This window comes from Mauremys reevesii, linkage group 4 (assembly GCF_016161935.1).
Source record: "Mauremys reevesii isolate NIE-2019 linkage group 4, ASM1616193v1, whole genome shotgun sequence".
Lineage (NCBI taxonomy): Eukaryota > Metazoa > Chordata > Testudines > Geoemydidae > Mauremys > Mauremys reevesii.
This window is the reverse complement of record NC_052626.1, coordinates 37,938,515-37,960,153: the sequence shown is the minus strand read 5'-3', so window position 1 is coordinate 37,960,153 and position 21,639 is coordinate 37,938,515. Positions and strand designations below refer to the sequence as shown.

Genomic DNA, 21,639 nt, shown 5'->3' with positions numbered 1-21,639 from the left:
GGAATTCTATAGCATTTATCACCCTTACTCAAAATGGAAGCTTAGAGATTTGTAATTATCACATATTGGACAATGTTAAAAATTTTTAGTAGAAGCTAATGCAGGATGGAAAAGATGACCTAAAATTGATTCCAGACAAATACATTTGCGGTAACATTTGCTCATTGCTTTTACATGCTGTTTTGTCTGTACAGAACTGTGTGAAAGAGACAAGTAGTACAGTCACAGCCCAAAGGAAAAAAGCCCAAAGACCTTTGCTTTCATGTACGGGGGGGGGGGGGGGGGAGGTGGCGGTGGAGGGGGGAGTTTGCTAGTGAACTTTTTTTCATTCCTACAGTTTTAACTAGACTATGATAAAATTCGTCTAACAAGAGTTAGACAGCTCTTGATCACAGTGAACTCGATTGTGATGCTGTAGTGAAGTGAATGTCCTGTACACAGAAAAGGACATTTGACACATTGATATTTGTTTAACATCGTAAAAGGATTAACAATCCTGAACAGCTGGTCAGATTTGATCCAAAGAACACAGCAGTAAGGATAAAAATCAACTTTTTTCCCCTGGGAAATCTTTTGGATTGGTAAAAGTCAATTTAGAGTTCTCATGCTTTCTTTTTCTTTCTTTCTTTCTTAATTATGTCCATGTGGCAAACAGAGTTGTGCCTGTCATTAACATTTGCAGTCCAAACAAACCTTGCCATAACAAGATTTGAAAGTTACTCGCATGAAACAATAAGATATGAGACTTGTAAGCCAACGGTTTTAGCATCCTTTTAGTTGCATAATGGGCTGGAGACTATTTGAAATCATAAGTACTTTCCTGTGGGATGCTACTTTTTCCCCCTTTAACTTTTTGTGAATCTTAATATATGAGATTAACTTTTATGTCATAAAAATGAGGAACAAAGTCTTCCATTTACAATTTTGCCATTAGAACATAATATTAATTTAAGTTCTGACAATGTACTTGGCACTGTTCAAGATAAATTCCAACACCATCTGTGCAATGAAATCTCTTTTTGAAGACACAGTGTCCTGGAATAAGAACAAGGAGAGAAATCTCTCTCATGGTATACCAACGGCATTGATTGGAATATATTTGTGTGCTGAAGAATACATTAAAAAACCATGATGGTGTGAAGAGAAAATTGGAAGCCAAAATGAAGAAATTACAAGACAATGCAATAAAAGACTTCAGAAGCTGAAGTCTGACAATTATGTGTTTGAAAAAGAACTCTGGAAGGTACAGGAAAAACTTCATAGACTTACAAAAGAATAGTGATAAAATGTTAAAACAGTCCGAACGCACGGGAATACCTAATAGTATACATGCACAAACTAACATTAAAACTGTTGTTGGCGGTGGTCAGGGAGTACTTCTGGATTTATAATGCCAGTTCAACAGAGAAACAGCAGAACAGGAAGATAAATATGTCCGGCTTTCCATTCAATATCATTCAGACACACCAAAAGAGAAAACAACCAGATTCTTTGAGGAGGAAAAAGTTGTACACAATTACAAAGAAACCAGTAAGTTGGTTTATGGTTTAATCTTATGTCCATCCAAAAACTGAAGCCAGTGTAAAATTTGGCAATGTCTGTTAAATGTAGTTTCTTCAAACACTCTTTTTGTTTTTATTTTGTTTTGAGCACACGACACCTGTGATCCTTGAGCTGCAGTGGCTACCTACTGGTTTCCTGGTTGTGTTTAACTTTGGTCCCAGGACACTTAGGGCTTTACTTACTTCAGAGATCACCTTGCTCCCCATGAGATACTGATATGTTTGCACTCCACAAGGGAGCCTGAGCTGGAGTTCTGCTGGTAACTCTGGCACAGCATTCTCTGTTAGATCCTCAAAACTTGAGAATTCCTTCCCTCCTTTGGCCCAGAACAACCAAAGTTAATTAGATTTCAGGGAGCACTTCAAGGCCCATCTTTTCTTCCTGGCTCATGAAGACTGGGAGACTAGTGAGCCTGGGTAGTAGGATGCAACTATGATGGGTGTTTGGTTGAGGGTTTATGGTTTGTATATTTTTGCTATGGTTGGTATATTGTGGTCTGAAGCAGTTGAGGGATTCTATTACTTACATGCTACATTTTTAAAGACTGTCAAGGACACTCAGAACTTAGGATGGATGGTCTTTTGTTGCTGAAGTGTAAATCGATAGAAACGGACACTGTGTATTCAATGCAATACTGTTGTAGCTGTGTTGGTTGCAGGATATTAAAGATATAAGGCAGGTTAGGTAATATCTTTTATTGAACCAACTTCTGTTGATGAGACACAAGCTTTCAAACTTAAACAGCTTGTCAACAAAAACTTGAAGAGCTCTGTGTAAGCTCGAAAGTTTGTCTCTCTCATCAACAGACATTGGTCTAATAAAAGCTATTACCTCACCTGCCTTGCCTCTCACAGTGTCTTCAAGTCATAGTAGTACATAAGAAACCTCTGAAAAAGCCTGCAGCTCCCTAATATCTTTTCAGAGACTAGAGAACAAGTTATTTTTTGAATGTCATCATCATAAGATGATGATCAGTGATGAAAATCTGCAGGACTAGTAGTTCTCTCCATATCAATCTTTCAACATGTCCTGATTCTAATCTTCAGCTCTTGATATAGAACCCAGCAATGAAATTTAAATATCCATATCGAGAAGCCACACACTGGCCGGTGTCATCTGAGTCGGGCTCAGGCTGTAGAGCTATAATACTGCAGTGTAGAGCTCTGGAACCTCGTGAGGTGGAGAGAGGTCTCAGAGCCTGGGCTCCAGCCCAAGCCTGGATGTCTATACTGCAGTTTATAGTCCCACAGCCTGAGCCCTGCAAGCCTGAGTCTGCTGACATGGGCCAGATGCAGGTGTTTAACTGGAGACATACGCTGTGTAGACTAAAACTGGAACAACAGGGGATGCAGCAGGTCAGAACTCAGACAGATCAAAAGAGCTGAATCAAGAGCACTTGCACAGGACCAGATCACATTATGCTTTGTAATATTGCCCAGAATTATGAATCCCTTACTTCCTTGATCAGGAAAACTTTATACAATATGGGGGCCATCAGTTCAAAAGGTGGTCCCAGAAATCTTGCTTTCACCAGATTTAAGTCTCAGGAAGGAATGGGAATACATGACATGGGGATATAATCTGTCCAGACCTTTTAAGAATCTGACTCATATTGGATTAGAAAATACTCAACAACCCACAACTGGTGGTTGGAAAGCAGAGATAGCTGCTAGATGAATTCTGATTGAGCTAATCAATAGACCTTGCTGTTTCAGGTGGAACAAGCAGTCCAAAACATGCTGGATAGAGGCCCGGACTGGCAAAACATCCCTCTGTTTTGATCATAAGGAGAACTGTTTCTACTTCAACAGGTAAGTGCATCTAATAGGTGGCTTTCTGCTAGTCAGGAGACTGTTTTGTACATTCCCAGAACACTCTGTCTCCTGAGGAGTTAAGTATGGAGCATCCAGGACGTAAGATGGAGAGTTGCTAATTTGGGATGTAAGATGGAGAGTTGCTAAAATGGATAGTTGCTAAGTTGTCAAAGAAGCCCTGGCCAAGAGGCTCAGCAGACTAGAGACCCAGTGTAGGGGAATGGTCTGAGAGCCCATACTCCAGCCCAGTAAGGAACATCCACACTGCTATTTTCAGCCCCGCAGTGAAAGCCTGAGTCAGTTGACCCAAGCTCTGAGATTCACTGCCATGGGGTACTTTTAACAATGCAGCTGTACCCTTTGACGTTAACTTGAAAATCAGCAACAGAATAAAGTGATAAAATAGCTGCTGAAACAATGCATTTTGTTTCCATATTCAACTGCTATATAAAATTCTATCCAGACAACAAAAAAAGGTTAAAAATTAAATAATCAATTTTATTAGTTAGAGAAATCTAAACACAACACTTACTTTTATTATGTGTATTAGGATTATACTTAGGGGCATCAGTCTTGGCTCTGGACCCCATTATGTTAGGCGCGGTAAAAAATTAAGAAAAAGATAGAAAAAAAAGTTCCCATTCTGAAGATCTTACAATCTAAATATAAGACAACAGATGGATACAGACAGAGAGATGGGAAAGCACAAGAAACAAGGAGACAACATTGGTCAACAGGATAGTCTGTGGTCTCATCATACCACCAATCGAAACACTGTCAAGTTTTTTTGTTTTCTTGACAAACAAGAGTTTTAAGGAGGAATCAGCAGGAGGAGGAGTTAGTTTTATGGAGGTTTACAGAGAGCTCCTCCCCAGCATGAGGGGCAATATGGGAGAAAGCCTGAAGGTGCTTGTTCAAAAATTTAGCAAGTGGGCAGCTGGCATCAAGGGCTGACTGGAGATAGGAGTTGACTTTTTGATACTGAATGGGAGATAAGAAGTGGAGTGTGGATAGATCATGAAGGGCCTTGAAAGTGAAGACAATTAGCTTAAGTTTGATATGCTAGAGAACAAGGACCCAGTGGAAGGATGCAAAAGGATGGGTGACATGGTCAAAATGGACTCTTCATATACTTAAGCACATAGGAGAATGCACTGCAGAATTGGAGCCTTATTTTTAAAGATTTCTTTCTCCTATGTCCTCTTCAGATTTTTGCTGTTGGTACTTTAACCTTCAGTACACTTCTAACCTTCGACAGCTCAAATGTGGGACATGATACAGAGCCAAAACCCCAAATGAAAGATACCAATATAAAAGAAGGCCAAAAGTGATTCAAGTTAAGTTTCTTTAGCATAACTTGAAGCCTTTTCTGACTCCTAAAAACATCAACTACAGTTTGCTAAACTGAACACAAGTCTACACATTAATGTAGGTGTAAACCTAAATGCTGTTGCAAAAATAGTTAGTAATAAAATTGTAATCTATTCTTATTTAGATTATTACAAACTTGCCTTCATCTTTACTGAATTTTAGGAGATATCTACAATTACTTTCATATACATTATTTTTATCTTCTTTATTATGATAGTGTATAAGGACCAACTAAGAATGGGGCCCTACAGTCCAAACTCGGTCGTAGGCAATCCCTTCTCTGAAGATGTTACAACCTAAATACAATGATATTTGGAGAAACCAGTGATGTTTGGAGAATCAGATAAGTAACCAAAACTGTAATTTTGTGAGTTCTCTCATTAAATGAAATGTTCAAGCTAAGGAAACTCCTAGGAGATCTCTGCTTTCTGTCGAACAGGGACAGAGTAGTGTCAAGGAAGATACCACCTCCTCAGTCATAGAAGTCCACAAGTGTTTACTCAAGCTCTGAAATACAGCTTTATAACTTCTATTTTGCTGTAACATTCTATGCTATTCTCTTTTATGCTATGTTCTGAAAGGTGTATATCACTGTTAGTAATTGTGACTCGTGCTTTGTATAGAGCATTTGCTAGGAGTCTAATCATAACTTGTAAATGCTATATAGAGTGGGTCATAAATCAAGAAACCATTTGGTCTACAGGCAAAGAAATCAATGAGATTGTCTTATCAGAAATCAGGCCATTCCCCTTGTACAAGAAGCTTGTTTGGTATAGAGATGATTTTATCTCAAGAAAGCAGCCTTCCTCCCCCCCCTCCCCGGCGACATAAATATCTTACAGAATCCTGAATTTAAAAGAATGTTAAGGCTATTGAAGAGAAGTAACAATCAGGATGTGTTCTCAGAGAAATAAAACAAGTCATCAGAATGGGCCTTCCTCCTCCTTAATAGAGAAAAATCTTAGTTTAAACCCCCAAAAATGTAGGAATATTCTTATTGGAACTGTTTCTTTCATAAACACTCTGAAGTCAATATTCTTCAAATGTTAAGGAGAACATTTAAGGTTGGAAAATGTTGTAAAGACGACCTTTGTTACTTCTAATTCATGTTTCCTTTTAAAGGTGAAATGCTTTATGTACAAATACAATAAGATCATTTGATGCTATAACTGGTTACTAATGTCAGAAGCCATTTGAATATAGAGATATTGATATTAATTGGGGAATTAGTTATCTTGCGGTGCTTAAGCAACTCCTTACTAAACTCAAGAAGACAAGAACCATCTCTCCAAGGAGCATTAAGAGGAAAGGAGAATTTTTTTGATGACTAACATGACTACCACTCTGAAACCATTTAAGTTAAAGATTTCCTTTAAGAATCACTTAAGTCTGAAAAGACTATTTTAAGGCTGAAGATCTTTATATTGGAAAACACTTGAACTAATTTGAAGAAGAATTTCATGTTCTATTAAATCCTGAGGAAACTAATGTGAGATCAGAAAATGAACTCAGTAAAAGAAAGCGTAAAAACTCTAACTTTAAAGATGTGCTGAGAACTTTCCACCCCAAAAGACAAAGCTAATTAGAACTCTGATACATGTGTATTAGCAGACTGCATATTCATGAGCTGAAGACAACCACAAGGGTGTTGAGCCAATGACCTGAAGAAAAGCTCTGTGAAAGCTTTCTCTCTCACCAACAGAAGCTGATCCAATAAAAGATATTACCTCACCCACTTTGTCTGTCTAAAATAGTGGAAGTCACATCACTGAATTGGCATTAAGAGAGACAATTAAGACTTAGCCTATCATTTCTTGTTTCTTTAAACTACCAGTCTTTAGTAATTTTGAAAAAAATACTTGATGCTCAACCACTTAAAAAAAAACACATCCTTTACCCCAAACTAACCTTTTCCATTTGGTCAAATTACCATTATGGTTGAGAAGTTACTCCCACTACATTTTCAGACACATACAGCTTTTCAAGAATGTTATCCTTTGAATTGAAATTTCTCATGTTTCTTTCTGAACTCAAAAGTGAGTTTTTCTTATAAAGTTGGGCAAAATTCTATTTGCCATACTTTAAATAGTCAAGCATGAAAACTTTAACCATGTTCTTTTTAATTCCTTTTATTGTGCTCAGATAACTTTACACTTAAAAAAACTTTAAACTTGCCCTGGACTTCTTAGCATTACACAACGATTTAAGGACAAAGTGGAGAATAATAATTTATCCACTTTAAGCAATAGAAGAGTTAGACACAGAGCTGTTAGTTACCCACACTGGAATCTGGGAGGATGCAAGGACAGATATCTCTACTCTTGCAGAATGCCATCTTTAATGGCCGCTTACTGTCAGGACCTCACTTTAACATATTTGAAAGACAGTACTGTCAGCACCATTGTGCTGTGCTGTAGTGCACACTAATACCAAGCCAGGGATTGGTACAATTTTGACTGAGGGAAGGCAGTTCCCTATTGAAATCACCAACACTTCTCTTGGAGGTATGCTATGAAAGTACTGATCTCATCCAACCATATTTACCTTATTTGATCTAACACAATCATAGCCTAAAGTGGCATGGCTTCAAATGTTCTCCCAAAGCTTACATATATTATTTGGCAGTCTAAAACATCTAAATAGAGTAGTGAAATCGGATGGATTCTGGCCCTTATATATCAGATGCCCAATAAGATTAGGATGCCTGTTTACCTTTTCCTCCAGTTCCTGTTTCACAAGCTCATATTTCCGTCTAAGTTTTGTGTTTTCCTGTTCATTCTGGGTTAACTCTTCTGTCATCTTATCATATTCAGTTTTCATCTTCTCCACCTGTCGACGCTGAGCTTTCACTACATTTTTCTCATCTAAAAGTTCTGTCTGATGGTAGTGGGAAAACAGAGGACACGGTCAGTATAAAAGTTCTTTATGAACATTCCCAGATTGCATAGCCCCAAATCCATGCAAAAAGATTAGGGGAAGATACCAATATTTAATCAGTAAGACTTTGCTACAATTTTATTGGGATTACATTTCTAAAAATAAGCATCAGTATTGTACATATATAAATATATTACATAGAAACTGGATTACTAAGCAATGCTTCTCTACTCATAATGATATGATTTCATCATTGGCAATAGAACAATTAAAATATAAAGAAGGTTTTTCCATTACAAAGTGGATTTGTCATGCATTTTATCCAAGACACAAGAGTAACAGCAAAATCAGCTAAAGAAAAAGTGCTGACGCTTGCAGTGTACTTTGTGGGATTCGGTAAGATCTTGCAAGATCCTGTATAATTTTGAGACTGCTAAATGGAGGACTTGTGTATTCTGTAGTGCAATTCTGCCACGCTCATCAACTTGATAGCTCTGTATGAAAAGCTCAATGTTTAAACAAATTAACATTCCATTACTGAAATTCATTGGAAGCCTAAAACATTAAAAATGTATTATTTTCGTTATCAGGATCAGTGACACAGATTACTCCTATGCTTAAAGGGAAATGAACTAGATGATTTAATGGTCTTTTTCACCTAGAATTTCTAGAATTCTGAGATTTGAAAGCTATTAGTAGAGACACTTGTACAAAGAGAGACATAACTTTAGCCCCTTTAATGCTTTACGGTAAATAGATTTTTTGTGGTGGGGCAGATTGAATAAAATGGGTTATCGTTTAGTGTAAAAATATTGAGACTTCTCCTTCCTGAAATAAGTGGAGTTGATGTATGCAATAAAGATAATAGCAACTTGACTGGCACAGAGGGGTTTGAGAAATTCTGCAGAGAAAATCTACATTACAAACAAACAAAAAATGCACAGAGCTAACAAGGAAACCACACTTGTTCCATATTGCCACTCTACTTGGGGAAGAGAGTTATATTTTCATGGAGCCTGGGATTCAGACACACAAAAAACAAACTTGAAAAGTAAATTATCCCATCAGAGAAAGCAAGAATCCAATTCCATTTTAAGTGCAAGCACAATATGGTGTCAACCTCTCATGTTCCCTACATGGCAAGTGTATTAAAGATTTATACAGCTGGAGACAATCAAGGAGACAATCCCTTGCCAACATCAACTTGGTTTTCTGCATTCTACTAAATGTGACAGTATCAGAGAAAAAAGGAGACACAAAGACGCTAGAGAAGAAAAAAATCAACATTTTCAATCATTTCTGAGACTGAAAAAGCAGGTATGATGTCAACTTATCAGACCTGAGATGATCCCATAACAGTAAGTGGAGGAGGGGGGAAAAAGCCACAAGCCATACCTGCATGGTGTGTATGTAAATTACACTGTGTATATTCTTTAAGTAGTTATCACTGAGAATGTCTGTCATGTATGCAAGCTGCAAGTTATTATTCTAAAATTACAATAATTATTTTAAAAGCAGAAGGGGGACAGGAAGGGTAAGAACTGAGGACAGAGTCAAGACTCTGGGGCTCTATTTCTGAATGTGTAATTGGCTCACCAAGGGACTTTTGAGCAAGCCACTTAAATCCCTGTGCTTCGGCTTACTTGTGTTTAGAATGGAGACACTAGTAGTGACTACATAATTAAGGTAGCATTGCAATTTCTATTTAAAATATAACTAAAAGCCTACTACTTCTGCAGCACGGGAGCTCTTCAAGAACTGACGCTTCAGCGCAGAGACAGTGGGCTCCTCCCAACCACAAGTCTCACACACACACACTCCGGCCTGCGCCATGCCAGGTTCCCTCATATATACACACAACATTCCCAATGCACCACTGCCTCTCCTGCTACACACAAACTACTACTCACTACTCCTGCTACTTACTCCCCATTTATCTAACACACCATACAGCAGCTCCATGGAAGCCAAAGGGGATGGAAGAGTGGGAAAGGAGGAAGAGGTCAGTGGTTAAGTAGGAGGAGCATGGGAGGGAACAGCAAGAATGTGAAGGGTGCTGGTAAAACTGGATTCTGCAGAGGCAGCATGAAAAAATTAAGTTTCTGTTCTATTCAGGTTCATATACCAAGCCTCTTACTACAATATCTGTACTGTGGGTTTAAGCTGCCTGAATTGAGGAATACAGTCATCAACAGCTCCGTTCTGAGGAATTTACCACCTAGAACACTCACACATCTCTTCCCTCTGCTCCCTCCATTAACAGTCACCTACCTATTTTAAGGTTTTATACTGCTATCTATCACTAATATCTGAACACCTTCCATATCAACCAACACTTGAGCATAACTTTCAAAATTTGGCACAGCAAGCGTTAACCATATATTTCAAAGTACCACCAATTCAAATTTCTAAGCAAAGAAAAAAACATCCATTTCCAGCTACTCCACATGGCTAAAGTTAGAAGTTGCACATTGTGTATAAAGAAAGAAGGAAATGTGTGTTACAGGAGGTTGATGAGGGTAAGGTTACTTGGAGTAGGCAAAATCAGGGTTGTAGGTTATAAAAGATAGCTGAAGATTTAACTAGGAATGTCCTAGATTTTTTATGGTTGCACTGATAGAATATTCATTTAAGAGGCCTGTTTTTGTTTTTTACCAAAAAAATACTCAGTTTGGGAAGAGTATGTTTAGGTTTAATGTACTACATGTTTCAGACATATCCCTTACCCAGAACAGCTTACTGTCTACAAACTATTTTGTAAACCACGGTGTACACTGGTAGCACTACGGAAATGCTTATTAATAAATACAAACTATTATTATCCTACACTAGTTTACACTAATAAAAAATGTAATAGATGACTGATCATATAGATGTACAGTCAAATGTTGAAAATTAATAAGGCTATTCAGAGTATCCATTGCAGTTTAAATACACGTAGGTTTTATTCAGATCAGTCTTATTAAATATAAAATGCTTTTGTTTTCTTCCTTTTTAATCATATAGCCTGGAGTCAGCAGCAAATGAGTTGCACTAAAAATGTGAACTTGTTTCTAAATACATTTAACAGTCTGCTTCATAAAATATTTTTACGGTACAGTCACTGGGTAGGGGTTTTTTTTGGTAAATGATATGGAAATTGTACACTCTGGAAACACTTTAAAATACAAGGAGTCATTAAAACTAACCTTTGTAAATTCGACATGCTACTATGATTCATATTCAGAAACTGTTCCTGGAGTGCCTGTGATGCTATTTCAGCTATTGTGCAATACACACACTTACAGAAATGCAGCATCTCTGGGACATGATATGTCCATAGTATAGCAGGGGTAACAGTTAAAAGGACAGTAGTCAGAAAGGTTAGTATCAAAGTGTTAGAACTCCAATGCTTTACACGCCCTGTTCTACGCAGTCAATAATCTAATTTACCAAAGTTACTGTTGTACTAATGAGGGCTTTTGTCTTAAAGCTACTATGGACACAATAGGGCTTCACCCAGATCTTTCAACCTATATACTTCTGAAACATGTTCTGTTTTAGGTTATCATTTATCGTCACTTCTACCTTTACTGGAACTCCAGAATTCTTCTTAAAAGTCTTCCTGCAGAAGCGGTCCCTGATTTGCTATAATCCATTTCAACCAGACTAAATATGCATAAACCCCATTATTGTTAGTTTTATCTTTTCTTCAGTGCTCAGAAATCTATAAAGATCTTTAAAAGTTCATGCTTTTTAACTTCATCACCTAATAGAAAAAAAATCAACAGCAGAATTATTCAGCAAAGTTACCTTCAGCCTCCTCATGTGGTTCTCTGTCTCATCCTTTTCTTGCCTAAAGAGCTTCATCAGCTCTTGAACATTTCTCTCATGCTTTGTTTTCACATTCTTCAACTCTGATCTAAGATCTGCCAGCTCCTGCTGGTGAACATCTCTCTCCATCTTCAGCTGCCAGCTAGTTGTAGTAATCTCTTCTTGCTTAGACTCCTGATGTTTTTGAAGGTCTGAAAAGTTCTTGAGAATCTCTTTCTTGACTTTTTCTTCCTCTGCTATTCTGTTTGTCAGCTCTGCCCGAATAGCACTTAAGTTTTTTATATCTTCTTGCATCTCTAAGAATCTTTCCTGATCTTTTTCATTGATCATGTTAGCTGTTTCAAGCTCTTCCTCTAAACGTTCTTTTTCATTTCTCATCTGGTTCTGTACCAGGATCTGCTTTTGCAACTCACTCTCCAGTTTATTTGCTTTATCGTGGACTTCCCTGATCTCTTGCTCAAGAACTATCTGTTGAGACTTGGTTTCACTGAGCTTCACCTCCTTACAATGGAGTTCCTCTTCTTGCTGGGCCCTCTTTGTAAGCACATCACTCAGCTCCTTGCGAAGGTTTTCTATTTGATGTATAGCAGAGAGAAGCTGAGCCTTCAGGTCATCCTTCTCTTTAAGGACCTAGGAAATATGAAAAAAAGAAAAAAAAAAAAACAACCCCTAAAAATTCATTAGATCAAAATTTGGTGAAAACTATGCTGTTTGGAAGCAAGAAACAAACTTTATACTGTGAGAAGAGAAAATGTTTACAGATTATGGCCCTGATTCAAAGGTACTTGGGAGTTTAGCTAACTTTAAATATGCAAGTAGTTACACTGAGTCAATGGGACTAATCGAAAGCTTAAGGATAGGCGTGTGCTTAAGCAACTAACTGAATAGGGGCCAATTTGAGTCAGTCTTCCATTTTTCCCATCCGCTTTGCAGTCTGCTTTCTACGGGATAGTACTATGGAAGAAAGAGAAATAAGCAAAGCAGAGAAACTACCTTATGGGCATCTGAATATTTATCCTTCAGTATTTTGGCTTGCCCAGGATGCTGTTTGACCAATAATTTTACACATCCTGTTTCTTTTTCCAGTATCTGTTTGCATTATAAAATATTTTTTAAAAACTCCTTTCCCAAAGTATATGGGAACTTGCAATACTTTCTGCTACTAATCAGGAGTGTCACTATATTCATGGACCAAGATGAGGCAATGATAAGGGCCTGCAAGAGATTTTCCTATATTACATTATATCCACTACTGGACTTTTTAATTATTTGACAGTAAACTATGCCGACTGTTTCCAAGGAGGCTACCAAATACCAATACAAGAGTCTACTTATAAATAAAACTTATTTTAAAATATCCCAAGACAAAAAACTATGTTACATTTAAAAGAAATTCAGACATGTTAAGATATTAATATATGGATTTAAAGACAGAGTGTCAACCATAGCAGTTTTTATCTGGGAGTGCATCAGTGTTCTAGCCTTTCTAAAACTGCATGTTGACTGCAGGACTGTATTCAAGAACAATAATTTAGCACTTATCCTAAATTTTTTTCGAGTATTTAAACGGTGATTGCTTGCATGAACTTTAAAAATATGTACATATATTTGTACGTTTTATATGTATTATACACTTTCTCATTGTTGAGACAATATATGAAAGCTAAGAAGAAAAGGAATAACAATGTAAAGATTCTAGAAAAGGTAACATCATCATGTGGAAGGCTAACCACAAGGCCAACACGTTAACAAACTATCCTGATAACTCAGCAGAAAAGGGAAGTAGGGAAGCCTGCTACAACCAGTGTTCAAATGAAGCTTGCAAATATTTGGAAAAACTCAGATAACTGCAAATTGTGTTCAAAATTCAAGTTTGATATTTTTCAATCATCACTTTCAACAAATCTATCAAAAGCAAGGACTTCATGCTGTATTTTTAAAATATCCCAGTTTATCTGAGACACTAGATTATTGTGTCTGTAAATTTTTAAAAATGCCCAAATTATTTTCAGCTAGTTCCCTGAAGCTCATGATAAATGCTGTATTTAGGTTTCTAAAACCCTCAGATGCAAAGTGTGTGTGCCGCTATTTTAAAAAAATATATACAATAAGATATTTGTGTTTTGTTCCCAAATTACATGCAGTTTATTTTATATTATATATCCACTAGTAAGAATTTTTTTTCAGATGTCACACACATCTGTCAAACCTGTTAGCAAGGTGCTGATAACTTCTAATGTGGAAAACAAGATTCAAACAGATTTTTAAATAAGGATAAAAATATACCAATACCATTTAGCATTTTTATGCATCTTTAATGGGAAAAATTTAAAACTTAAAAGAGAAAAATCCAATTCAAACAACCTTAAATACAATATCTGTAGGAAGATTCAATCTCATTACAGCACTATTTGAGTTGCCATCACAAAGATTGTGTTCATCTATCCTTTTATAGCAGGGATCGGCATCCTTTGGCATGCGGCTCGCCAGGATAAGCACCCTGGTGGGCCGGGCCAATTTGTTTACCTGCCACGTCCTCGGGTTCAGCCAATCGCGGCTCCCACTGGCCGTGGTTCGCCACTCCAGGCCAATGGGGGCTGCGGGAAGTGGCAGCCAGCACATCCCTCGGCCCATGCCATTTCCCAGAGCCCCCTTTGGCCTGGAGTGGCAAACCGTAGCCAGTGGGAGCCGCGATCGGCCGAAAACATGAGGACGCGGCAGGAAAACAAAGCGGCCCGGCCCGCCAGGGTGCTTACCCTGGCGAGCCGTGTGCCAAAGATTGCCAAACCCTGATTTATACAAAAACTAGTTTGGTGGCCTTGTAACTGAGCTTCAAAACCTCTTTCCTTCCTTTTTTTTTTTTTTACATGTATTCAACTCCCATGCTGTCTGTTCGTCACCTTTTGCTCTACCTCAGTCTTTATTTTAAAATATCAAAACATACATTATTCACTTTCTATAAACTCATGTTATCTTTGTTTTAACCCTCACCCCTCCTTTCTCTAATGTTTTCCTTTGTCTAGATTACGTGTTCTACATTGATTTACTTTAAATTTTTAAGATTCTCAGGGTAGGGGAATTTTTTTAAAATTTGAGTAAAGCACTATCCTATTGTGCTTTATAAATGTGAATAAAAATTTTAATACCTAGTTATTGCTGTTCCTCAATAGATTTCAGTGTTTTTTCAAAGGAGGCAAATATCATTATCCCCATTTTATGGATGGGAAAACTATAGCATGCAGGTTAATGACTTGCCCAAGGTCACCCAGCAGGTGAGCGGCAGAGCCAGGAACAGAAATCAGGTTTCCTGAGTCCCAATCCATTGCTCTATTCTCTATACCACACTGTATGATGCTATTTTGTACAAAGACATGGCATCAGGACTCTGGTCTAATGGTTACAGTGGGGAACTGGTAGTTTGATTCTCCAATTGACTTGTGACCCTAAGCAATTCATTTAGCATTTCCAGGTCACAAATTTTCTCCAGCTATAAAATTGGAATACTACTTTCCTCACAGAACTGTTGATTAGCATGTATAAAGCTGCTTTAAAACCTTCATATGACTGGTGCTACAACTATTACAGTACCTGTACAGTATTTTGATGGAGCACTAGCAACAGCTATAGTCAAGTTTGCCAAAGTGTTTCCAACATTCATAATTTTCTGAAAGTTTCAGCTTTTGAACAAAAATTTTCTAGGTCAAAGATGTAGGGCTTTTTTAGACCATTTGGAAAGGCTTAGCTATTTTTAGTACAAGGAAAGTGAAGTGAGAGTTGTTGGGCGCTCATCTTTTTTGGAAAATCTAGTTATTTATGTAGATACCTACATATGCATTTCGGAGCCTAACTTTAGGTAGTCTATTTTTTTTGTTTTTTAATTTTGGACAAAATGCTGACATTTTGACAGGAAATACCTCTCTTCAGAGAAGGTTGCCTTATTCTTCTATGGAAAGTTGGTTCTATGGAAATTTTTTAAATTTATGCATTCTCAGAACCACTACTAAAAAACAGCAAGGAAATGCCTGTTAAGATTGCATGAAGAATCTTTACTCCATCTATATACATTACATTACTGCCTTTAATGACATATGTACATGCACAAAGGCTCCATCTTATACTATTTTTCAAAACCTCAAAACAGCTTAAAAAATATTTACAACTTAGTAAGTTTCATCTTGTATAGTGCACAGGGCTCCTTGTGATTTATACAAGAGACTTTCATAGGTCTTTCTAGCACACACAATATAATACCCATGTAATATATGTGTCTACGGTTATGGGCAAACAGTACAACACAGAGAAAGTGTGTGTGTTGAGATACTGCAAGGCCAAAGGGCAGCAGGAGAGTGTTCAATGGGAGCTATATAAGCCCCAGGATGATCAGGGCCTTATTCCCTGTTGACTTAGGAGAGGTTACTACAGGTTAATTAGAGCACTTGGAGCCAATTAAGACCATGCCAGAGACCTAATAAAAAAAGCCTATTCAGTCAGACAGAAGGGAAGGAGAACTGACTATAGTTTGGAGGAGTACCAGAGGAAGAGAAACCCTTCCCAAGCAGAGCAGAGGGACTCCCCCGGCACAGAGGAACAAGAGAAACCCTGCTGAAGGGGCTGGGACCTGGAGTTGGGGGCAGACCTGGGTCCCTTCCCGGCTCCCCTTCTCTCCCCCACCAGGGCACTGGTGGAGCCATCAACGCCCAAGAATAAGGGCAAGGGGCAGCACACTGACCCACCATACCAAGGAAAAGCACAGGACCCACCACAATAGTGTCGGCCATTTGCCACAGTGTTCATACTAATGATTGTATTGTAATGTACACATACAACAGGAAAGAGTTAAAGTTCTATGTGCAATCTTTGATCTGGCATTTCCTCAACTTTAAATGTTAGGCTGAACCCATCTAACCTTAACATTCTGTTAAAGTGGTTTGCCGATGGACCAAATGTGGTTTGATCACATTTCAATACACATTTTTTTTCTACTTTTATTATTCAAACCACCTTTTACTGAGACCAATAATGGGCTCTGAGGTAGCACTGAGCATTCTCTGTGTCAGGTGCTTGGTTGGCTGGTTCCTGCTTACAAGCTCAGGGTCTAACTGATATCCATATGAGGGGTGGGGGTGTCAAGAAGGAAGTTTTTCCCAGGACAGACTGGCAGTGACTTTGGCAGGTTTTGGTCTTCTTCTGCAGCGTGCAGTTGTGGGTCACTCGCCAGAATTATTTGAGTGTATCTTATAAACACTTGTCTGTCATTGGGGGGACCTGCGGCACTAGTGCACCTCAGTCCCTCTTCTTCTCTGCCTCCGGCACATAACAGTCTACATTTCTGTGAGTTGTAATACTTTAGTTTAATTTTGGTTTGGGGGTTAAGATGACGATGCTGGGTGGCCTGTGATATACAAGAGGTCAGACTTGATGATCTCGTGGTCCCTTCTGCCCTTAAACTCCATTACTCTATAATTGCAATTACAATGCTAATTTTTCAGCCAATTACTGAGGGTACGTCTACACTACGGGATTATTCCGAATTTGCATAAACCGGTTTTGTAAAACAGAATTTATAAAATCGGGTGGAGCGCGGCCATACTAAGCACATTAAATCGGTGGTGTGCGTCCATGGTCCGTGGCTAGCGTCGATTTCTGGAGCGTTGCACTGTGGGTAGCTATTCCCTAGCTATCCCATAGTTCCTGCAGCCTCCCCCGCCCCTTGGAACTTCCGGGTTGAGATCCCAGTGCCTGATGGGGCAAAAATCATTGTCGCGGGTGGTTCTGGGTAAATGTCGTCAGTCACTCCTTCCTCTGGGAAAGCAACGGCAGACAAGCATTTTGTGCCTTTTTCCCCTGGATTGCCCTGGCAGATGCCATAGCATGGCAATCATGGAGCTTGTTTTGCCGTTTGTGACTCTCACCGTATGTGTACTAGATGCCGCTCACAGAGGCGATTCAGCAGCGCTACACAGAAGCATGCTTTTGCTTTTGCATGACAGCAGAGATGGTTACTAGCCATATTGCACCATCCAAACCCTTCCATAAATTGGAACTGAGGATGATCATGGCTACCAGTCCTTTTGTACCATTTGCTGCTAGTGCCCTGGCCGATCTGCCAGGGCGCAAAAGCCAAGATTGGTTACTAGCCATATTGCACCTTCCATCGTTTTGTACCATTAGCTGCTGTCATAAGTGCCCTGGCCGATCAGCCAGGGGCGCAAAAGCAAAACTGGGAATGACTCCTGAGTCAATCCCTCCTTTTGGTATCTAAAAATAGAATCAGTGCTGCCTAATATAGGCAAGTGTACTAGAGAACCACCGTATCATAGAACCAGAGAGCACAGCTGCTCTGTGTCAGAGCCTGCAGAAATTATGATCTGTATGCTATTCACAGGGGGTGCTCCTGTAACAACCCCACCTGTTGATTCCGTTCTTCCCCCAGCCTTTCTTGGCTACTGTAGCATTGTCCCCCCACTTGTGTGATGAATTAATAAAGAATGCAGGAATAAGACACACTGACTTGTTAGTGAGAAATGAGTGGAAGGCAGCCTCCAGCTGCTATGATAGTCCAGACAGGACATTAAGCAGTGTGTAGGAGAGAAGCCCAGCATCCCACTGCTAGTCCAGGGGCAACTGAATCTTTTCTTTACACATGAAGGGTGGGGGCTGATGGGGCTCAGCCCCCTGTTGCTATGATGAGGATGGTTACCAGCCATATTGCACCATCCATCCACCAGAAAAAATTAGGGCCAATAGGCTGATGATGAGGATGGATTTCCAGCTTATTGTACCATCAGCTGAGGCTGATGATGAGGATGGATTTCCATCATATTGTACCATCAGCCGCCCATGGCAGGGGGGGGGAGCAAGGATGTTGGTGTTGAGTGCTGCACTATCGCGTCTATCTGCAGCATTCAGTAAAGATAGGGTGACATGTAAAAGAGTCAGAGGATTGTTTTACCTTTCGCTTCTGGGGGTGGGTGGGGGGTGGGTGAGTAGATTGCCAAGCTATGCCTGACCCGCGGACACTGTGTTTGACCCTAGAAGCATTTGGAGCTCAGCCAAGAATGCAAATACTTTTCGGAGGCTGCAGGAACTGTGGGATAGCTTCAGTCCTCCAGTCCATGAGCATCCATTTGATTCTTTGGCTTTCCGTTACGCTTGTCACGCTGCAGTGCGCTGAGTCCCTGCTATGGCGTCTATCTGGAGATTTTTAAAAAAGGATTCTGAATTTCATCTTCTGTAATGGAGCGCTGATAGAACGGATTTGCCTGCCCTTACAGCGATCACATCCGCATGGTCCATGCGGGAGCTCTTTTTTTATTTTGATTTCGGACTGCATCACCACCCGTGCTGATCGGAGCTCCACGCTGGGCAAACAGGAAATATTCAAAAGTTCGCGGGGCTTTTCCTGTTTACCTGACCACTGCATCCGAGTTCAGATTGCGGTCCAGAGCGGTCACTGGTGCACTGTGGGATAGCTCCCGGAGGCCAATACCGTCGATCAGCGTCCACACTAACCCTAATCCAATATGTTAATACCGATACTAGCGTTACTCCTCTCGTTAGGGAGGAGTACAGAAACCAGTTTAAAGAGCCATTAAAATCGATATAAGGTGCCTCCTAGTGTGGACAGATTTGGCGTTAAATCGGTTTTACGCTCCTAAAACCGATTTAAACGCCTAGTGTAGACCAGGCCTGAAAGATAAAAATTTCATTAATCATAGCACTCTAAACCTGCAATCACATCCTCCTTGGGTTGCAATCCCACCAGCACTGAGAAGTTGCATAGAGTGAGATGACGATGAAAACTTTGAAGAGAGAGCTCCAAAGAAAATCCCAAATGCTGCAAGAATTTGTGCTGTTGACTCAAGAGGCAGTGCTGTTCCTTCTAAATCAGCCACCAATCCCACAAAATAAGGGAAGCTATGCTGCTATCTTTTAGATGAGACATAAAACCAAGGTCTAGTGTACTCAGCCTTAACGCTCTAGCCTGTACTCCTAGAATTTCTTACCATCACTACCATCAGTAAGAGCTCCAATGAAGACCAGACACCACTATTATAATCAGAGTCATCTAACTCTGCTCAGAGCATTCTTGTCCAGCACCACCGGCTATTTAAAAAACAGAGTATTCAATCCTCTCTCCAAACTGCTTGAATAAAGGATGTTCAAACCCCACTAAAAACAATGGAAAAAATTATCTGTGACATGCTGTAAGATCCTACCAAAGCCCACTAGCCAACACCTCCAGAGTTTCATTCAGTTTGGCCTTATGCAGATCCTAGTGTTAGTTAGACAGTGAAAAAGCCCACACTGTACCACTCACATATGACAAAGACACAACATAGAGCTGAGTGTAATGCACATGGCTAGTTGCACCACAGCCCATATGGACTTGTATCTTCCCTAGAAAAATCACACATGTTGACCAGAAAGGGTGACAAAACAGAACTTCAAAGAACAAGGCAGCCATCAGAGCAGATAAGCAATTACCAAAACCATCCTCTAAGTTACATTTTACCTTCATTAAAAAACTCCTCTGTAGTTTTAAAGTATTCTCCGCCTCTCCTCCCGCTTTAATACTGTATTAAGTTAATGATGCAGACTGATTTTGGGGGGGGGGGTGTAAACATGTTTCAGTGGTGTTAGCAACTCAAATATTCTAGCATAACCTAATTTACAACAGTCAAAAAGTGAAACTGATTAGTTCGATTTCCCCATCTAAACTGTGCACAGAAGTGCAAAAGGAAAAACAATATTAGTGGTGAAAAGTTTTTTTTTTTGCTTTCACATTTGTTGTTAACAAATCATACTAATTTAGAAAGGAGACTGCAAAGCTTAGAGTATAAGTACTTAATATGTAGTCATAAGAACAGCCATACTGGATAAGACTAGCCCAGTATCCTGTCTTCCAACAGTGGCCAATGCCAGGTTCCCCAGAGGGAATGAACAGAACAGGTAATCATCAAGTGATCCATCCCCTGTCGCCCATTCCCAACTTCTAGCAAACAAAGGCTAGGGACACCATCCATGCCCATCCTGGTTAATAGCCATCGATTGACCTATCCTCCATGAACTTATCTAGTTCTTTTTTGAACCCCATTATAGTCTTGGCCTTCATACCATCTTCTGGCAAGGAATTCCACAGACTGACCATGCGTTGTATGAAGAAATATTTCCTTTTGTTTCTTTAATACTTGCTGCTTATTAATTTCATTTGGTGACCCCTAGTTCTTGCATTATACAAAGGAGTAAATAACACTTCCTTATCTACTTTTTCCACACCAGACATGATTTTATAGACTTCAATCATATGCCCCCTTAATCAGCTCTTTTCCCAGATTAAAAGTCCCAGTTTTATTAATCTCGCCTCATACAGAAGCCATTCCATACCCCTAATCATTTTTGTTGCCCTTTCCTGAACCTTTTCCAATTCCAATATATCTTTTTTTGAGATGGAGGGACCACATCTGCACGCCAAATTCAAGATGTGGGCCTATCTAAGTACACTATATCCACTGGATCCCCCTTGTACACATGATACAATATGATATTTTCTGTCTTACTATCTATCCCTCTCTTAACGATGCCCAACATTCTGTTCGCTCTTTTGACTGCCACTGCACATTGAGTGGATATTTTCAGAGAACTATCCACAATGACTCCAAGATCTTTTTCTTGAGTGGTAACAGCTAATTAGACCCAATCATATTATACGTATAGTTAGGATTAGGTTTTCCAATGTGCATTACTTTGCATTCATCAACATTGAATTTCATCTGCCATTTTGTTGCCCCATCACCTAATTGAGAGATCCTTTTGTAGCTCAACGCAGTCTGCCTGGGACTTAACTATCTTGAGTAGTTTTGTATCACCTGCAAATTTTGCTACCTCACTGTTTACCCCTTTTTCCAGATCATTTATGAATATGTTGAATAGAACTGGTCCCAGTACAGACCCTCGGGGACATCACTATTTACCTCTCTCTATTCTGAAAACTGACCATTTATTCCAATCCTTTGATTTCTATCTTTTAACGAGTTACTGATCGATGGAAGTACCTTCCATCTTATCCCATGATAGCTTACTTTGCTTAAGAGCCTTTGGTGAGGAACCTTGTCAAAGGCTTTCTGAAAATCTCAGTACACTATATCCACTGCATCCCCCTTGTCCACATGCTTGTTGACCCTTTCAAAGAATTTTAGTA

The 21,639-nt window shown here is 39.3% G+C and overlaps 1 protein-coding gene across 10 annotated transcripts in view; it reads right to left on the bottom strand.

Moving 5' to 3' along the window:
* The window catches only part of CEP128 (centrosomal protein 128), a 432,173-nt gene that overhangs the window by 265,852 nt on the left and 144,682 nt on the right, over window positions 1-21,639 (bottom strand). For all 10 annotated transcript variants that reach the window (XR_005597581.1, XR_005597582.1, XR_005597583.1 and 7 more), the window contains 2 exons: window positions 11,418-12,068; window positions 7,461-7,625 (listed from right to left, as the gene is read on the bottom strand). Coding sequence is in view for 7 of the 10 variants with exons in the window: in XM_039534734.1 (XP_039390668.1) it covers window positions 7,461-7,625; window positions 11,418-12,068 (816 nt within the window). In the remaining 3 variants the exon portion in view is untranslated. The remainder of the gene's footprint in view (window positions 1-7,460; window positions 7,626-11,417; window positions 12,069-21,639) is intronic.